Source organism: Schistocerca piceifrons, chromosome 8 (assembly GCF_021461385.2).
Source record: "Schistocerca piceifrons isolate TAMUIC-IGC-003096 chromosome 8, iqSchPice1.1, whole genome shotgun sequence".
Classification (NCBI taxonomy): Eukaryota; Metazoa; Arthropoda; class Insecta; order Orthoptera; family Acrididae; genus Schistocerca; species Schistocerca piceifrons.
The window spans coordinates 79,536,688-79,555,797 of NC_060145.1; the positions used below are offsets into that span (position 1 = coordinate 79,536,688).

A 19,110-nucleotide genomic window follows, 5' to 3' on the forward strand; every position below is an offset into this window, starting at 1 on the left:
CAGCGCGATGTGGAAGGCTTAGTATACGACTAGCAGAGCTTGTTCTTTTTGTTGATGGTGCGAATGGAGCGGTTCAAATGGTTCAAATGGCTCTGAGCACTATGCGACTTAACTTCTGAGGTTATCAGTCGCCTAGAACTTAGAACTAATTAAACCTAACTAACCTAAGGACATCACACACATCCATGCCCGAGGCAGGATTCGAACCTGCGACGATCGCTCGGTTCCAGACTGCAGCGCCTATAACCGCTCTGCCACTCCGGCCGGCAATGGAGCGGTCTACTGCATGTCGAATCTCTGGAACAGTTCTGAAGCGAATGCCACGAAGTGGTTTTTTCATCTTCGGAACCAAATCAAAGTCACAAATAATTAAGTCCGGGGAGTATGGTGGATCGTACAGTACATCCCACTCCCACGACCGTACAGAGCAGCCACAGCTTGCGCTGTATGCGCCCGCGCATTGTCGTCAAAATGATGGGTGGGTTGCCCAGAAAGTGTCGCCGCTTCTTTCGAAAAGCTGCTCCAAAAACGAATAGCAATACTGTTCAGTGACGGTCTGTCGTGGAGTAACGTAACGCGTTAGTATCTCCACAGCAGTGTTGCCACTATTTAAGTTCTAATGTGGGTATTACTGTTCGTTTTTGGAGCATCACCAGCGATCAGCTTTGCGAACGAAGCGACGACACTTTCTGCGCAACCCACCCATCATTTTGCACGACAATGCGCGAGCGCATACAGTGCAAGCTGTGGCTCTTCTGTTCGCTCGATGGGACTGGGAAATGCTGTACCATCCACCATACTCCCTGGACTTAAGTCCTTGTGACTTTGATTTGATTCCGAAGATGAAGGAACCACTTCGTGGCATTCGCTTCAGAACGGTTCCAGAGATTCGACAGGCAGTAGACCGCTCCATTCGCACCATCTACAGAACAGCCTCTGCTAACGGTATACTATGCCTTCCACATCGCTGGCAACGGGCTCTACACAACGCTGGTTACTACATTGAAGGACAGTAACAGTTGCAAACATGTAACTCTTTTTTATCGGTTGAGAATAAATAGTTGTCACTATTTAAGTTCAAACCCTAGTATATTTACAATCGACTCGGCACCCAAAAATATTGTTATTTATGGATCGTAATCGTCACCAATATAATCTTCAGTCGGAAAAAAAACATTAGCGGTTTATGAAGGGACGAATTTTCGATAAAATTTATTTTCTTTAACATTAACTAGTTTTCGAGCCCCTGCAGGTCCACCAGCATGGTGTTACAGGAACACCATTTTCGAGGCTATGTGTGCAGATAGACCTTAGGAGCATGGTGTAGCGTACCCACTTCAAAAAAGCGACTTGTTGCGCGTTGTAAATTCACAACTCGCCAGTTTAAATCCCAGTAGTAGGTCGTCATTCACAATGGACATAATGGAAAAAATACTTATTATCAGTTGAGATAACTCAGATAACCATTAGGCATTACATAATTAATGAAGGGAAACAGATTAGCGTTTAATATGTCGCCCACGACGATATTGTCAGAGACGGCGCACAAGTTCGGTTTCAGGAAGGTTGGGGAATCACACCAGATGTGCCCTTTTCACAGGTTCCATCTTGGGATTTGTCTCAAGCGAGTTAGGGAAACTGCGAAAAGCCTGCATCTACACTCCTGGAAATTGAAATAAGAACACCGTGAATTCATTGTCCCAGGAAGGGGAAACTTTATTGACACATTCCTGGGGTCAGATACATCACATGATCACACTGACAGAACCACAGGCACATAGACACAGGCAACAGAGCATGCACAATGTCGGCACTAGTACAGTGTATATCCACCTTTCGCAGCAATGCAGGCTGCTATTCTCCCATGGAGACGATCGTAGAGATGCTGGATGTAGTCCTGTGGAACGGCTTGCCATGCCATTTCCACCTGGCGCCTCAGTTGGACCAGCGTTCGTGCTGGACGTGCAGACCGCGTGAGACGACGCTTCATCCAGTCCCAAACATGCTCAATGGGGGACAGATCCGGAGATCTTGCTGGCCAGGGTAGTTGACTTACACCTTCTAGAGCACGTTGGGTGGCACGGGATACATGCGGACGTGCATTGTCCTGTTGGAACAGCAAGTTCCCTTGCCGGTCTAGGAATGGTAGAACGATGGGTTCGATGACGGTTTGGATGTACCGTGCACTATTCAGTGTCCCCTCGACGATCACCAGTGGTGTACGGCCAGTGTAGGAGATCGCTCCCCACACCATTATGCCGGGTGTTGGCCCTGTGTGCCTCGGTCGTGTGCAGTCCTGATTGTGGCGCTCACCTGCACGGCGCCAAACACGAATACGACCATCATTGGCACCAAGGCAGAAGCGACTCTCATCGCTGAAGACGACACGTCTCCATTCGTCCCTCCATTCACGCCTGTCGCGACACCACTGGAGGCGGGCTGCACGATGTTGGGGCGTGAGCGGAAGACGGCTTAACGGTGTGCGGGACCGTAGCCCAGCTTCATGGAGACGGTTGCGAATGGTCCTCGCCGATACCCCAGGAGCAACAGTGTCCCTAATTTGCTGGAAAGTGGCGGTGCGGTCCCCTACGGCACTGCGTAGGATCCTACGGTCTTGGCGTGCATCCGTGCGTCGCTGCGGTCCGGTCCCAGGTCGACGGGCACGTGCACCTTCCGCCGACCACTGGCGACAACATCGATGTACTGTGGAGACCTCACGCCCCACGTGTTGAGCAATTCAGCGGTACGTCCACCCGGCCTCCCGCATGCCCACTATACGCCCTCGCTCAAAGTCCGTCAACTGCACATACGGTTCACGTCCACGCTGTCGCGGCATGCTACCAGTGTTAAAGACTGCGCTGGAGCTCCGTATGCCACGGCAAACTGGCTGACACTGACGGCGGCGGTGCACAAATGCTGCGCAGCTAGCGCCATTCGACGGCCAACACCGCGGTTCCTGGTGTGTCCGCTGTGCCGTGCGTGTGATGATTGCTTGCACAGCCCTCTCGCAGTGTCCGGAGCAAGTATGGTGGGTCTGACACACCGGTGTCAATGTGTTCTTTTTTCCATTTCCAGGAGTGTAGATAGATGCTGGCATGAGGATTTCAGCTGACGAACTCGCGGATATCCAGCTTATGTAGCGCAGATACTATCATCAATAATTTAAAAAAATGCCCCGATCGTGTGCAGTATGTTGTATTATAGCCATTATCACTGCATAAGTCCCAATATACGTTAGCATTTGACGCTGATGGTATTTTCAGACAACAGCTTGTTTTGATGACTATGAAATTATTTGAGTACCCAGAAATACATTGTTACTTAAGACTAGGCACTGGAACAACACTAAATTTTTAAATATTTTGTGTGCGATATTAAGTTAATAAATGAAATAAATGTGCAGAATAAAAACCAATAAGTTTCAGCACATGTGTGTAACTATAAATAAAACCTAAAAGATCAAAAAGAGGCAAGACACGAAATTAAAGTTTTACAAAAAAATAGCTGTGCCTGTCTTTCTCTGTAGCAGTGAATATTGAATTGAAGAGTAGTAAGAGAAAAACAGCATAAAGTCGGCTGAAATGAGAGTCTTAAAATCTTTCAAAGGTCGCCCAAGGAAACAACTTATACGTAATGCGCATAGACGATAAGAATTATAAATATATAAGTTAAACGACAAACTGGAAACCTATACGGAGAAATGTAGACTTTTTAAACTTGTGGAAGAAGGCAGAATTATAGTCATTGTAAACAAGCATAGGCCTCAGGATAATGGTGCGTTGGAAGACCGAGCAAAATATGGCCAAAAATTTGCATTCGGTGTAGATATATTGCCTAAACCTTGAAGTGAAGACGAAGAAGAAGAAAAACAAGAAAACTGTCACGTCCACAAATACTGTTACCAACAGAATGAAATGGCTAGCGAAAGTACTCCTAGACCACGATCAGTCGGAAACTGGATATCTTTCTTCTTCTCGTCTTACACTCAGAATATACGTTATATGAATAGTAGTACAAGTGAAATCAAATAAATTGCAATAAACTGCGGAATTTTAGTTGACGTTATTAAGTGCAAAATTCGACATGTAAAATCTTTCTGCATAAATATGGGTGTGAATGTGGGAGCGGCAGTTTATTAAGTAATGCTTCATGTCACACTCAGTCTGTTAATGAATCGGCGGTGAGTGCTACCATTGTAAAATTGAAATTAAACGTTCGTGCATGTTGGCGCTATATATGTAAGCGAACTGAGACACAAGATTGAAGAAATTCTGTTTACCGTGTCACAACAGATCATAAGGGATAACAGATGTATTCATAATGAAAGAGGCTGGAAACAAAGTAGTGACCCACAACACTACACCGTTTTTCCGTTGTTTGAAACACGCCTGTAGATGCAATAAACCGTCGAACAATCCACTGCAGCAATGCTAAACTTTACCAGAAGTAAAACTGCAATACAGTGGCACAGAACAAAAGATACTACTAAGTGTATCTTCTGGAAGACATTCTCAGGGAGTAGACAAGGAATAGGGAATCATCAGGCATTTATATGCCATGTGATGAAACTAGCATTTAGATTGAAGAAGTAATAATTTAACCCGAAAAACATTTTGGATTCCGACACAATTTGGATTGATATCTACATTATTTCCTTGTACGACTAACTGCCAATCACATTTAGAAACGCTGTAGGGCAGAGAATTTTAGTCTCCTGATAGTTACTTCTCGAAAGGTCCGTACAGAGTAACATGTTGTGCGTTAGACAAAGAGCCATTCTTGTAATGAATGTGTGGTGTGTCAAAGTACCACCGACAGCCACAATGAACAGAGACTCAGTTAGCCGGAGAGTTTGGCGGCTGTTACGTCACGGGTACTGTGACAGCGTTCAAGTCGTTATACCCCCCCCCCCCCCCTCCGCTTTCCCCTGCGCTATTGCCTGTAGTATTTAAGAAGTGTCGCAGGACACGCGTGAAAGTGTATCCCTATATGGCTAACGCTAATTTCCTACAGAATTGTGAAGCCCGTTTCTTTCTTCAGTAGTATGGCCTGTGTTTAACATGTATTGGAGCTATGCCGCCTTTTGCAACTTTACAAAGTGCAATCTGAACCAGACGCCTTCCGCTACGTTCAAAGCATCATCGGTAGTCACTGTAACTATTTTAGTGTTCCTTTTAAATGGGTTTAACGAGATGTTGAATAGTTCTGATGTTTTAAAGTACTTGTTTTATAAAGATCTTTGGCTCCTATTGTGTGTCCATACGTTCTAGTATAAGCAGGAATTCGATTTTTTAGCACACTGTATTTTCTCGTTTACATGCTTTATACGCATCAACATTCGCCTCGAATACTTTGCTTTGATCGCGCGGTATGCAATCGTCATTTTTTTGGCGATATACATTTGAGTAAATTAGTTTACCACACCTACTTTCATTCTCTGCTTTCGTATGGCATCATATTCTGGGGTAACTCATCATTGAGTAAAACAGTGTTCATTGCACAAAAGCGTGTAATCAGAATAATTGCTGGAGCTCATCCGAGATCATCCTGCAGACACTTATTTAAAGAGCTAGAAATCTTCACTGTTGCCTCACAATATATATATATTCACTTTCGAAATTTGTTATTAACAATCCGAACAAATTCAAAAGTAATAGCAGTGTACATGGCTACAACACTAGGAGAAAGGATGATCTTCACTACTCAAGGTTAAGTCTGACTTTGGCTCAGAAGGGGGTAAATTATGCCGCCACAAAAGTCCTTGGTCACTTACCTAATAGCATAAAAAGTCTGACAGATAGCCATATAGCATTTAAAACGAAATTAAAAGAATTTCTTAATGGCAACTCCTTCTACTCATTAGATGAATTTTTGGATATAGTAAGTGGGTAATTTCCCAACCCCACCAAAAAAAAAAAAAATTAAAAATATTGAGTGTCATGTAATATTTTGTCTAATGTAATATCTTGCATAGACACTTTTTATTAACTTGATACATTCCACATCATTACGAAGTGTCGTATTCATGATTTATGGAACAAGTAATAATCTAATCTAATCCTCTGTTTGCTTCTGTGGCTGGGGCAGTGGGAGCGTCTGATATTCCGCTGTGTGTTTTTATATATCTGACAGTACGTGTGTGTGTGTGTGTGTGTGTGTGTGTGTGTGTGTGTGTCTATTTGGAAAGTAATGCACCCAGGAACTTTGTTACACTCGTTTTGGTGGACCCGATATTATTTTGCGGGAAGGCCCAATGTTGCAGGCGCGTGCTGGCCTCCGTGTCTTTGAACAAGGTACGCTCACTAGCCAACGTTAATGTGGCACTGTACTCCTTTCCCATGTGCGTTTTTTCAGGAGTGCATTCTGCCCTGACACACAAATAAAGAAAAGATGTCATGTGGACATGTGTCCGGAAACGCTTAATTTCGATGTTAGAGCTCATTTTAGTTTCGTCAGTATGTACTGTACTTCCTCGATTCACCGCCAGTTGGCCCAATTGAAGGAAGGTAATGTTGACTTCGGTGCTTGCGTTGACATGCGACTCATTGCTCTACAGTACTAGCATCAAGCACATCAGAACGTAGCATCAACAGGTTAGTATTCATCACGAACGTGGTTTTGCAGTCAGTGCAATGTTTACAAATGCGGAGTTGGCAGATGCCCATTTGATATATGGATTAGCACGGGGCAATAGCTGTGGCGCGGTACGTTTGTGTCGAGACAGATTTCCAGAACGAAGGTGTCCCGACAGGAAGACGTTCGAAGCAATTGATCGGCGTCTTAGGGAGCACGGAACATTCCAGCCTATGACTCTCGACTGGGGAAGACCTAGAACGACCAGGACACCTGCAATGGACGAGGCAATTCTTCGTGCAGTTGACGATAACCCTGATGTCAGCGTCAGAGAAGTTGCTGCTGTACAAGGTAACGTTGACCACGTCACTGTATGGAGAGTGCTACGGGAGAACCAGTTGTTTCCGTACCATGTACAGCGTGTGCAGGCACTATCAGCAGCTGATTGGCCTCCACGGGTACACTTTTGCGAACGATTCATCCAACAATGTGTCAATCCTCATTTCAGTGCAAATGTTCTCTTTACGGATGAGGCTTCATTTCAACGTGATCAAATTGTAAATTTTCACAATCAACATGTGTGGGCTGACGAGAATCCGCACGCAATTGTGCAATCACGTCATCATCACAGATTTTCTGTGAACGTTTGGGCAGGCATTGTTGGTTATGTCTTGATTGGGCCCCATGTTCTTCCACCTATGCTCAATGGAGCACATTATCATGATATCATACGGGATACTCTACCTGTGCTGCTAGAACATGTGCCTTTACAAGTACGACACAACATGTGGTTCATGCACGATGGAGATCCTGCACATTTCAGTCGAAGTGGTCGTAAGCTTCTCAACGACAGATTCGGTGACCGATGGATTGGTAGAGGCGGACCAATTCCATGGCCTCCATGCTCTGCTGACCTCAACCCTCTTGACTTTAAGTTTCCATTAATTTCCGTCTATGGTCACAATTTTGTTCTGTTTGACAGATTACCGGTTTCGGTCTTTAATGACCATCATCAGATCTGTCTCATAAAATCAAAGTCCTAATGCACTTTGATTTTATGAGACAGATCTGATGATGGTCATTAAAGACCGAAACCGGTAATGTGTCAAACAGAACAAAATTGTGACCATAGACGGAAATTAAAGGAAACTTATTACATATACGGGTCACTGTGTTTTTTCGCGACGATGTCGCAGCTTGTGAAAGCCTCTTGACTTTCATTTATGGGGGCATTTGAAAGCTCTTGTCTACGCAACCCCAGTACCAAATGTAGAGACTCTTCGTGCTCGTATTGTGGACGGCTGTGATACAATACGCCATTCTCCAGGGCTGCATCAGCGCATTAGGGATTCTATGCGACGGAGGGTGGATGCATGTATCCTCGCTAACGGAGGACATTTTGAAAATTTCCTATAACAAAGTGTTTGAAGTCACGCTGGTACGTTCTGTTGCTGTGTGTTTCCATTCCATGATTAATGTGATTTGAAGAGAAGTAATAAAATGAGCTCTAACATGGAAAGTAAGCGTTTCCGGACACATGTCCACATAACATATTTTCTTTCTTTGTGTGTTTCCTGAAAGTTTGGCCATATCTTTTTGTAACACCCTGTATAAAATGTTTCCTTCCTTGAGGATGCTTTTTACCTTAGAAAGTAAACGCTTTACTACGAAAGAGAGCGGAGCAATAGCACCTGGTCGGCAGTTGTAAAAATGCTCCACCTGACGTGCAGACAGCCTGTACGGAGCTATACGGCATCCCTACCTCCTTGTTTCCTGGAAGAGTGGGCAGCACAGGTGCGCCATCAGTCAGCGCTTCCAGACCTGCGTAGACTCCCTCCAGGAGGCACAGCTGCAACAGACGAGAGGAAAACCTGGTCACAAGAGGATCACAACACTTGTTCGCAATATGCTGTAAAATTTAAGGTTGGGAGACGTGTAACTTGCACACGTTGTGATGTAATTTTTCTGAGGTCTCCTCTCTTTTTGTAAATTAAATATCTCTTCTAAACACTCAGTCTGTACCTAACCGCTTCCTTCAGACAATAGGCTCTTTCTTCATCAAAACCTAAATTTTCGAGGTATAAAAGTTGGTTCTGATGTAAGGTAAAAGACACTTCTGGCTACTATACTAAACTGCTTGAAGTTGTCTCTTTTCAGACAATCATCTTGCCTGGATTGGACAATACTGATGATATTTTTTCTGTGTTTGCGAATTAAATTTGTATTTCTTTAAATTCCGCTTTATCCAAAAAAGATGTGTCTTTCTTTTTTTATATACCCAGGCATGTTTCGATATCTATGTGTCTCCTTCTGTGGGTATTGATCTGTTTCTGTGAAATATCATACGAAGTTCATAGATGTTTTTCTATTTTAGGCTTAAAAACTACACCTAGTGCATTTTTAAAATTTGTTTCACTTGTTCACATTAAAATCTATTACTTGTGGAAAAGGCTTATTTTTATGCCTGATTATAGATTTGACAACCTGAGGTCTGAAAGAAGCGGTTAGGTACAGATTGAGTGTTTAGAAGAGATATTTAATTTACAAAAAGAGAGGAGACCTCAGAAAGATTACATCACAACGTGTGCAAGTTACACGTCTCCCAACCTTAAATTTTACAGCATTTTACAGCAACTGTAAAGAAATTTGCTTGTTTCTTTAATACTTTTCCGTGATTAGTGGTTGTTTTGTCACTGAACTCGGTCTATGTTTTCGTCCAGTTGTTCATCTCAGTTAGGTTTTCTTATTTTATTACGTTTGTACACATTGTTTTTCACGTTTTTTTAATGCACGTTTATGTCGTGGTGCAGGGGTGCTATGACCTTCGTTGCTCACTTGTTAATCGTTTGTTTGTTCAGTGTGGCGCTAATTGTGAATGCTTGGTGAAAACTATTGTGGTTTGTGTGCCGAGGGAGAACTTGTTTGATGTGCTCTGTGTGTGTGTGTGTGTGTGTGTGTGTGTGTGTGTGTGTGTGTGTGTGAAGAGTGAGATAGAGGTGAGAAAGAGAGAGAGAGAAAGTGAGAGAGAGGAGGAGATCTAGAAAAATGGGGGAGGGGATTGTGTAGCACATCATTTTGGATATTCGAGGAAGCATGAGAAAGTGCTTTTGTATAATTTACAGAAAGTCGCAATCAATTTTTTGTTACGTGGTGTTGTATATTCGTGTAAGACTTCCTTTCCTCATACCACTGTTTTTCCTATGTGGTAGTTCCTCTCTATTCCGTATCTGTTAGAGACTGTTGCGTTTTCTGAGGATCCTCATATCAGTCTCAGTGTTATTTTTGTGTGGTGGATTTCTTGTATGAGAATATACGCAAAAGTTTAGTGTCTACTGTCACTTTTCAAGGCTCTGAAGTGCTCAGAATATCTAGCTTTACAATTTCTGCATGTTTGACCTGTGTATACAGACTGGCATGAACTACCGGTTAACTGATAGACCCCATCTTTAAAAAAAAAAAATTGTCTGTGGATTTATATTTTGTGTTTAGATTTTTCTGTGCCGGCCGAAGTGGCCGTGCGGTTAAAGGCGCTGCAGTCTGGAACCGCAAGACCACTACGGTCGCAGGTTCGAATCCTGCCTCGGGCATGGATGTTTGTGATGTCCTTAGGTTAGTTAGGTTTAACTAGTTCTAAGTTCTAGGGGACTAATGACCTCGGCAGTTGAGTCCCATAGTGCTCAGAGCCATTTGAACCATTTTTTTTAGATTTTTCTGTGCCCTGTTGTTTGTGTCGAATGATATTTGTAGCCCTTGTTTCTTCAGAATGTTCACCACCCTGTGGACGTTTTTGTTGTTGCATGTTAGTATGTGACATGATATATTCTCTGTAAAGTGTTCCTGGTACTCTGTGTTTATCTCTGTATTTGTCATGTATTGGTGTTCCTGGCTCTTTGTTGTGGCTGATAATATATCCATAATTTATTCATATTTAATATGCATTTTCATTTTGTTGTTCACTTTCTTGATTATTGGGTGTTGTACCCATTGACTCTGGCTATCTGGTATATTGCAGTTACGGTGTATAGTTAAGTTTATCCAGTGGAGTTTAGTTAAGCCTGTGTAGCACGTATCTGGAACTTACATGTTTCTGTGCCAGTGACTGGATTAGTCATGAAATGGATTAGTTACAAATGATGTGCTGGTGACTATAGATTTCATGACTATTTAAAAATCATTATTGTTGTCGATTATTTGTATGTTAATGCCTAGGAAATTAAGTTTCCTGTCTGTTTCTGCCTCAATGGTGAATTTTGTTTTACGGTGTACTGTAACTGTGTCCCTGTGTGGTTGTTACATTTACCAAACAAATAACGTCGTCTTTTTACATACCAATATTTTTCCTTATTTTTGCATTATCAGCATTCTTCGTGTGGTTCGAGTTTTCACACATGGCTCCTCTTTTAGAAATTATCTATATGAAACAAGAATCACCTCTCACTCACAGTGACAAAACAGGTTTTGTGGTGGGTTTCTTCCATGACCTAAGACCACGAAACCTTTGAATAGAACACTGCTCAACTTAGCTGTCGACACTATTCTTTCCAAAAGCGTCCAGCTGGTCTATCACAGACGATGTACGAGGACAAAGTACCTCGATTTAGGTAACTGGTTTTAATCAAATGAAACACTGGTTTCAAAGACCATACAAGTTTCAAATATCAATGATGTATACGAAATTCGATCAAAAAAAGACTGGAATTATTCAATTTCACAGGATTTCTACTTTCGATTTTCAAAAATTTTGTATCGTCTTGGTACACATGTTTCTGATGCATGTTTGCATTTTCAGCTGTTTTGAATATTTAGTTTACTGTTCACATTGGAAAAGGTTATACGTGTTTTTGACTGCTCGGCGAATTTTTAGTTTCCAAAAAGACGGATCAAAGACGTTGCTTGAAATTTTGCTTGAAAATGGAATAAAGTGCAGCACCGCATTCGGAATCGTATCTACTACGAGTATCACAAGAGTTTACATGTGGTGTAAAAGTTTCAAAGAAGATCGAGAAGGCGTTGAAGACGACCGCGCTGGACGCCCTAGCACATAAATTACTAGCGACAATGTGGAAGAAATAAAGAAAATGGTTCTGGAAAATTTATCGAATTACTATCAGACAGGTTGCTGATGAAATCGGTATATCCTTTGGATCATGTGAAGCAATTTCTTTGGATATTTTTGGCGTGAAACGTGTAGCAGCAAAGTTTGTTCCAAAATTGTTGAATTTCAACCAACAACGACATCGCGTAGACAGCTAAAATGTTATGAAATATGGGTACACGGGTATGACGTCGAAACCAAGGCTCAATCGTCCCATTGTAAACTGCCTAAAAAGCAAAGACTGAAAAAAAATTTCAACAAGTTCGATCACGTGTGAATGTTCTCACATGTTTCTTCGATTACAATTCGATGGTGCGTCTTGAGTTCCTGCCTTGTGGTCGTACAGTCAATAAGGAATACTACCTGGAAGTTATGTGTCGTTAGCGTGACGGAATCCTAAGAAAACGACCAGTATTGTGGAAACAATTCTTGGAAATTGCATCATGCTAATGCACCATATTACACCTCAATGCTTGTTCGTGATTTTTTGGCAGAAAACACAAACATTACGTTACCTTAGCCACTGCTATCGCCGAACATGACCCATGCGACTTTTTTCTATTCTTGACGTCGAAGAGAACTGTTAAACGATGTCGTTTTGTTACCACTGACGAGATAAAAACAGAATCGCCGACGAAGCTGAAAACCATAACGAAAAATAATTTGCAGAAGCACTTCCAAGATTGGAAAAAGCGATGGCAAAAGTGTATTATATCTAAGGGAGATTACTTTGATGGAGACAAAGTTGATGTTGAGAAATAAACAAAAATTCCTTAACAAAAACGAAAATTCTTGATCAAGACTCGTAGATAGAGACTGAAGCAATGAATGAAAATTTGTAACAGTTCCAGGAAACAAACCCGGGTCTTCTGCTCACTAGGCAGATGCTCTAACCACTACGCCACTCTGACACAGTGGCTTTGCAAGTGCATGGACTACCCCAGCACGCCTTCTTCCTCAATCCATATTCCCATTCACGCTTCAGCCCACTTCATATTTCTCCTAAAGACGAACAGCACTGCCTGGATTTCAGAGAGGATACCCCGTTTTGTTCGATGCTGAGGTGCTATTACAATACAGTCTCTATTTTGTTTTCTTAGAGTGTATAATTATTGCCCTGCTGTGCTGTCACCTTGTGAAAGTAAAGTATCGATCTCATCGATATGATTCTCTGAGTAAGTAGGAAAACTTTTGGTTTTGGCATCTTGACTAGAAACAGTGGATCTTTACGTAATGGAAGACTGCGCAAGCAGACCAGCTTGCTACACCAGTCTGAGTCCTGGTACTCAATTGTCAGTGAATTACGGGGAGTGGGCCCTAAGCTGTAAACAAGGGCAAAGTGGAGCGGCTTTCTGCAGACCATTGTCACTGGCTGCAGGTGTCGCTTTCACGGGCTTCAGATGCCTTGATTGGAAAACGCGTACGCGGCCGAAGCCTTTAAGGAAGCACTTGAACTGTAGAACACAAACAACGAACGGAAAGAACTACGTTTATTTCATACAGGAAATTCAGCAGCAAACACCGCCAATATGTCTATGACCGTATTACGATTTTTGATGACAGAATACCTTCACATGAAACAACATGTACTTTACCTGTTGTAGCGTTTCGGGGCTGCTATTTTTGATGGTAACTATGGCAGTGAATTAAACAACTTTACATCAGTATTTAACTTAAGTATAGCTATTAGGAATAGTGTGTTTTTAGGTTGGTTAGTAGCTCCGAGTACGTATGGCGAGAGCTCACTTTCCTCTGCCAGCAGGTCAGGTGTTCAAGTGTGGACGTGTGAACGCAAAACGGTTAGTCTACAATGACAGCGTAGGTCAGTTAGTGGCGCAGCTACAACCGCGCAGAAAACATCATGTAGTAAATTATGTAACGTGTTTGCGGGAATACTGCTAGACGCAGAGAAAAAGCAACTGACGCACTTCAGCGTGTACATATTATGGTACCAACGATCAAAATATCTGTTCCTGTACCCCCAATGAAATGGAACAGCAAGTAGGCGGAGACGAGATGCGAAATTTGATACTGTGAGAAGAATTTAACAGAGCACTGAAAAACCTAAATCGAAAGTTGGGAGCTGCAATAGACGACGCACCTTCAGAATTATTAAGGTCGTTGGGAGAGCCAGCCATGACAAAACTATTCCACCTTTTGTGCAAGATATATCACACAGGTCAAACACCACCGATCTTTAAGAATGTATTAATTCCACTTCAAAAGAAGGCTGGTGTTCACATGCGCGAATATTGCCGAACCATCAGGTTAATTACCCATGGTTGCAAAATACTGACGTGAAATACTTGCATAAGAATGGAAAACTTGATAGAACCTGCACTCGAGTTTTCGGAGAAACGCAGCATCACGCGATGCAACATTGACCGAATTATTTTAGTAGACAGATTAAAGAAAGGCTAACTTAGGTTCATAGTGTTTGTAGATTTAGAGAAAGGTTTTGACAGGGTTAACTAAAATACACACATTGAAATTCTGAATATAGCAGGGATGAAATGTAGGGAGCGAAAGGTTATTTACAACTTGTACAGAAACCAGCGGACAGTTTAAAAGTCGAAGGGAACGAAAGGGATGTACTGGTTGAGAAGAGGGGTAAGGCAGCGTTGTAATCCATTTCCGGCCGGCCGAAGTGGCCGTGCGGTTAAAGGCGCTGCAGTCTGGAACCGCAAGACCGCTACGGTCGCAGGTTCGAATCCTGCCTCGGGCGTGGATGTTTGTGATGTCCTTTGGTTAGTTATGTTTAATTAGTTCTAAGTTCTAGGGGACTAATGACCTCAGCAGTTGAGTCCCATAGTGCTCAGAGCCATTTGAACCATAATCCATTTCCAGTATTATTCAATCTGTACACTGAGCATTTATGGAAATGAAGGAGAAATTTGCGAAGCAGATTAAAGTTCAGGGAGAAGATGTGAAGTCTAACCTTTCAAGAAAGTGAAATGTGGAAGACAACAGTTTCTACAAGGAAAAACAGATATTTTTGAAATGTGGTGCCAGAGGAGAACGCTCAGGATTAGATGAGTTGAACGAACAGATGATAAGAGGTCATCCCGAGACATTGAGGAATTGTCAGTTCCGTAACGGGGGTGTTGTGTGTGTGTGGAGGGGAGCGGGGATGAATTTCAGAACGAGACCAAGAGATGAGCACAGTAAACAGGTTCAAATTTATGTACGATTTTTCAGAGGTGAAGAGGGATAGAGTAACGTGAAGAGCTGCATAAAACCAGTCTTCGAACTGAGGACCACAAAAAGGGCAACACCCCTAAATATAGAGCGAAGTTACGAGTACTTACCCGTCGCAGCGTCAGGGTTTTTCCAACCAAGTACCAGGCAAATTGAAGAGGGGCAGAGAGAATTCAGACTGGAAATATTTAGGAAGGGGATTTCAGTTTCCAGTGTACGGTGTGTCCAAGGACGAATGGTCAGTATTCAGGGATATGAGAGAGACAATCATTCGAAGCAAAAAAGTCTAGTAAATATGCGCTCTAAAATGCATGTACTATTCAGCTTCGCTACTGTGGAAACACATCTCTTCTACTGAACAAGTGCTCATAGCTCCTAAAGTATGAATTTTAAATCCCTGTTAATTGGGCCACTTTTTCTTGTTTTGTTCCACACTAGCTGCTCCCAAAATATGGAAAGCAACAGTTTACAGTAGAAGAGATTTGTTACACGATTTCGATGACTAAGAAGTACTGACACTTAAGGTGTGCATTTTATAGGTGATGTTGACTTGACGTTTTGGCTTCGAATGATCGTTCCCGTCATGTCCATGAATACTGAACATCCCTCCTGGGATTCTTTGTATATCTTACAGCAACAAAAGCCTGCCAGAAACTTTGAACCTGGACTAGGACACACTGTAAATTTAATCACGGAATAATATGTAACCGGCTGGTGTGGCCGCGCGGTTAAAGGCGCTACAGTCTGGAACCGCGCGACCGCTACGGTCGGAGGTTCGAATCCTGCCTCGGGCATGGATCTGTGTGATATCCTTAGGTTAGTTAGGTTTAAGTAGTTCTAAGTTCTAGTGGACTGATGACCAGAGAAGTTAAGTCCCATAGTGCTCAGAGCTATGTCCTGAATAAGAAATATAAAATCCTAATGCGTCTGTGAGCGTATTTGCTTATACGTAAATTCTAATATACAGTGTACCTACGTCGTTGGTCGATCGAAGGCGGTGCGATCAAGGCTGTGTTTTTTTCCTACTCCCTATTCATGAGACTTTGTTGGACCGCTGTAGAACTTTATTCTTTTCAGCCAAATATCTCAGAAGGCTCTCAGTGGGGCAGAGGGGCACCCAACAGGCGAAACTTCGGAGGAGACTTCAGACTGCAGCATTCAACTGATAACTATGGGAAACCTCACAAAATCTTAGTCGGAACCGGGAGATTGGAATTAGTTTAATTCATTTATGGGACGATGTTCACCACTTCCCAGTCGAAAATTACAATTTTGTGCATGTGTATCGTCTACCTCTTCTTATGCCTTTATTCCCTACCTACACAGGGTCGGCAAGATTATTACCGGATCTGACGTTTTAAATGCTACAGTTTGGCTACCTCTTTACCCACGGAAGGGAATTTGTGTAAACCCAGCTGTCTGCGTGTCGTGTTATCTATGTGAAAGTGTGGTAACGTTATTGAAACGTTTGCAAATTGTGTGACTGAGTCGGAAGTCGTATGTGGGAAACACCTAACCCACATCCAAGTTGTCGGCACACTGGCCCTTGTCGGTAATCTGCAGGGCATATTCGATCAGGGGCCCACGCGCCTGCCCGAATCCCGGAAGCACGATGCTTAAACAGCAGCCTATGCGGACTGGTAATTTTGTGTATGTGTACGTACAGGGTGTTTCAACCTCTTTGTGACAAACATCTTGGACTGAGACATCACGTCAGGGAGAACGACTTTAGTTAGAGACAAAAGTTCACTGAAGCTCCCCAGTGATGCTAAGCGTCATTTAGTATTCGCTGACCCTGGAATGACAACATTTCACTGAAGCGGCAGTGTCTACTAACCAGGTGTACACCATACTACATACCTCAGTATATTTATTATTGATGTCACAAGAATTAGTGAGTGTTCCCAGGAGGATAAACAAATTTTAGAAGTGAATCAAGAACTTCAACTTTGCTCTGCCTACTCCCTTTCTCGTGAAGCAGATGACTGGATGATAGGCAACACACATAGCATACAAACATGGCAGTCCAACTTTCCGCAGCCTCTCAGGGATATAACCAGTCCTACACAACACCTAGTATCGCCAGGAAGCGAGAATGGACTTTTGACTGTAAAAAAATTTGTTCCCCATATCCCGAAAAAATTTTGAAACATTCTCTCTACGTGTATGTATGTGTGTGTGTGTGTGTGTGTGTGTGTGTGTGTGTGTGTGTGTGTCTTTTAAATAGCAGGCGAGTGAATCAACTTTAGAGACAGCCGTTTATTTAATGTTGGCAGCTACCTGTGCCTGTATTTCGTTATTTCGTTTGGCAGCGCTTCACTAAAAGAACTTGGTTTAAGTCTGCGTTTCCCAATCACACAAGAACAAGCACTGCAAGGCGTACATGTTCGTCTTTTGTCCTAGAGGATTGTCACTTACTGCTGCTACACTCTTCATACATCTTTAAAGTCTTTATCGAGATCTTTGTTGCTGGGTGCTACTACGCAGGGGGAAGGGTGGTCATAGGGATCATGACAAGCACGTCCGCACACACAAAGAACATTTTACTAAATGCGTTATATTTTAAAGTGTGTCATTTTCGAAGTCTCTTAGGTAATTTAAGAAAAATAAAACTATATGAAAATAATGTCACATACGAGGCGTATTCGGAAACCACTGTGAAAATCCGAAGGTACGTTGCACAGATGTGTTGGGCAGTGTCTTTAGTGTGCCTGTCGATCGCTTCACGTCGCTCTTTTTAGTTCAGAGCGCAAAGTGGTCGCGCAGAAATTCCTAAAACAGCAGTGTCTCCCTTCAAGCATATTGATCTGGTGAGACATTTCGCCTGAAGCTATACAGCCCACATGACATAAATGTCATGTCTTTCTTTCTTCAAGGCAATTTTCAGACGCATTCTGAAGACGCTCCTGCAGCATTTTCGATGGGACGTGTTTGATCACCCAAAATATAGCCTTTAATTGGCTCCCTCCGTTGTTCATCTCTGCTGACATGAACCGCTGGCTACGAGGACAACATTTTGGCACACAGAGAATTAGGGGAGAGCACAGGGGGCTGCTTTCTGTGACGAGGGTACTGGAAAGTTAGTACAACGCCACGACAAATGTCTAAGTCGGAGTGGCGATTGTTTGGAGGGGTAGCTGGAAGGTTTGGCTAACTGTTGCGAATAATTTCTTTTTTTAATTTTCGTTGTGGTTTTCATTTCGCGACCGATCGAATCTTACACTCCGAACAGCTCTCGTACCAACAAAACGCCTGAAGGATCGGCCACTTTCCGGACGGAGAGGCATCGCATTCAGCCTAAAGCCAAGGCGTCGCTTCCCAGGGCTTCGGCTACTGGTGGCAAACATACCGAAATCAGTAGACGGCGGGGCAAGCGACATCAGAGGTACTCGTCGCTGGTGATCTACTTCCCTCCGCCGACTCGAGCGCGCGGAAATAGATCCACAACCGTACACCTCGCACCGGCTATTTATAGCGGAGCAGTTTCCCTCTTCGACAGTTCTCCGCCGACGCTCTGGGCCAACGCATGTCCTGGCTAATTCTAGCCCTTCAATCAGAGCCCCGTAGAAGCCACCACAGCGGAATTTCGGAGCCCTCCAACATCGCCCCCGAGAAGTATCTTCGGCCAGCTTCAGCCGCAGACACTCTACTTCCTTCCCTTGGGAGACCTCGTTGGATTAGTCTCTACGTTCAAATCCCTCAAATGGCTCTGAGCACTATGGGACTTAACATCTGAGGTCATCAGTCCCCTAGAACTTAGAACTACTTAAACCTAACCAACCTAATGACCTCACACACATCCATGCCCGAGGCAGGATTCGAACCTGCAACCGTAGCGGTCGCTCGGTTCCAGACTGAAGAGCCTAGAACAGCTCGGCCACAACGGCCGGCTAAGTGTATCCCATTGCGTATAAATAGGCGTAGAGATATGCTATAGTTCGATTACATTGAGAGTGACAAATCAGTGGAAGTTGTACCTAGTCTCTACTTTCCGTCATCTTAATTCACTTTGTTGTTTTCCAGGCTCATGACTGAGAGACTTTGTGTTAATTTTTTTTGTTTTTGTTTATCTCCTGTTGTTTTCTTAATCAACTTTGCGCTTGTTGATCTGGAACGTGTTGTCTTTTAGGTATTTTGTAAACACAATGTAAGAGAGGTAGGGATGTCTAGAAAATTACAAGCTCTTTTTAATGCAGCACTCTTTTCAGTTGCTCGCTTGAAGGTCTACCTGGATTTGTTTCCGA

At 43.1% G+C, this 19,110-nt stretch overlaps 1 protein-coding gene across 1 annotated transcript in view; it reads right to left on the minus strand.

The window, feature by feature from the left end:
• The window catches only part of LOC124712085, a 535,621-nt gene that overhangs the window by 60,944 nt on the left and 455,567 nt on the right, over nucleotides 1-19,110 (minus strand). Inside the window, exon 3 of the mRNA XM_047242382.1 lies at nucleotides 8,336-8,422. Coding sequence (XP_047098338.1) covers nucleotides 8,336-8,422 — 87 coding nt within the window. The remainder of the gene's footprint in view (nucleotides 1-8,335; nucleotides 8,423-19,110) is intronic.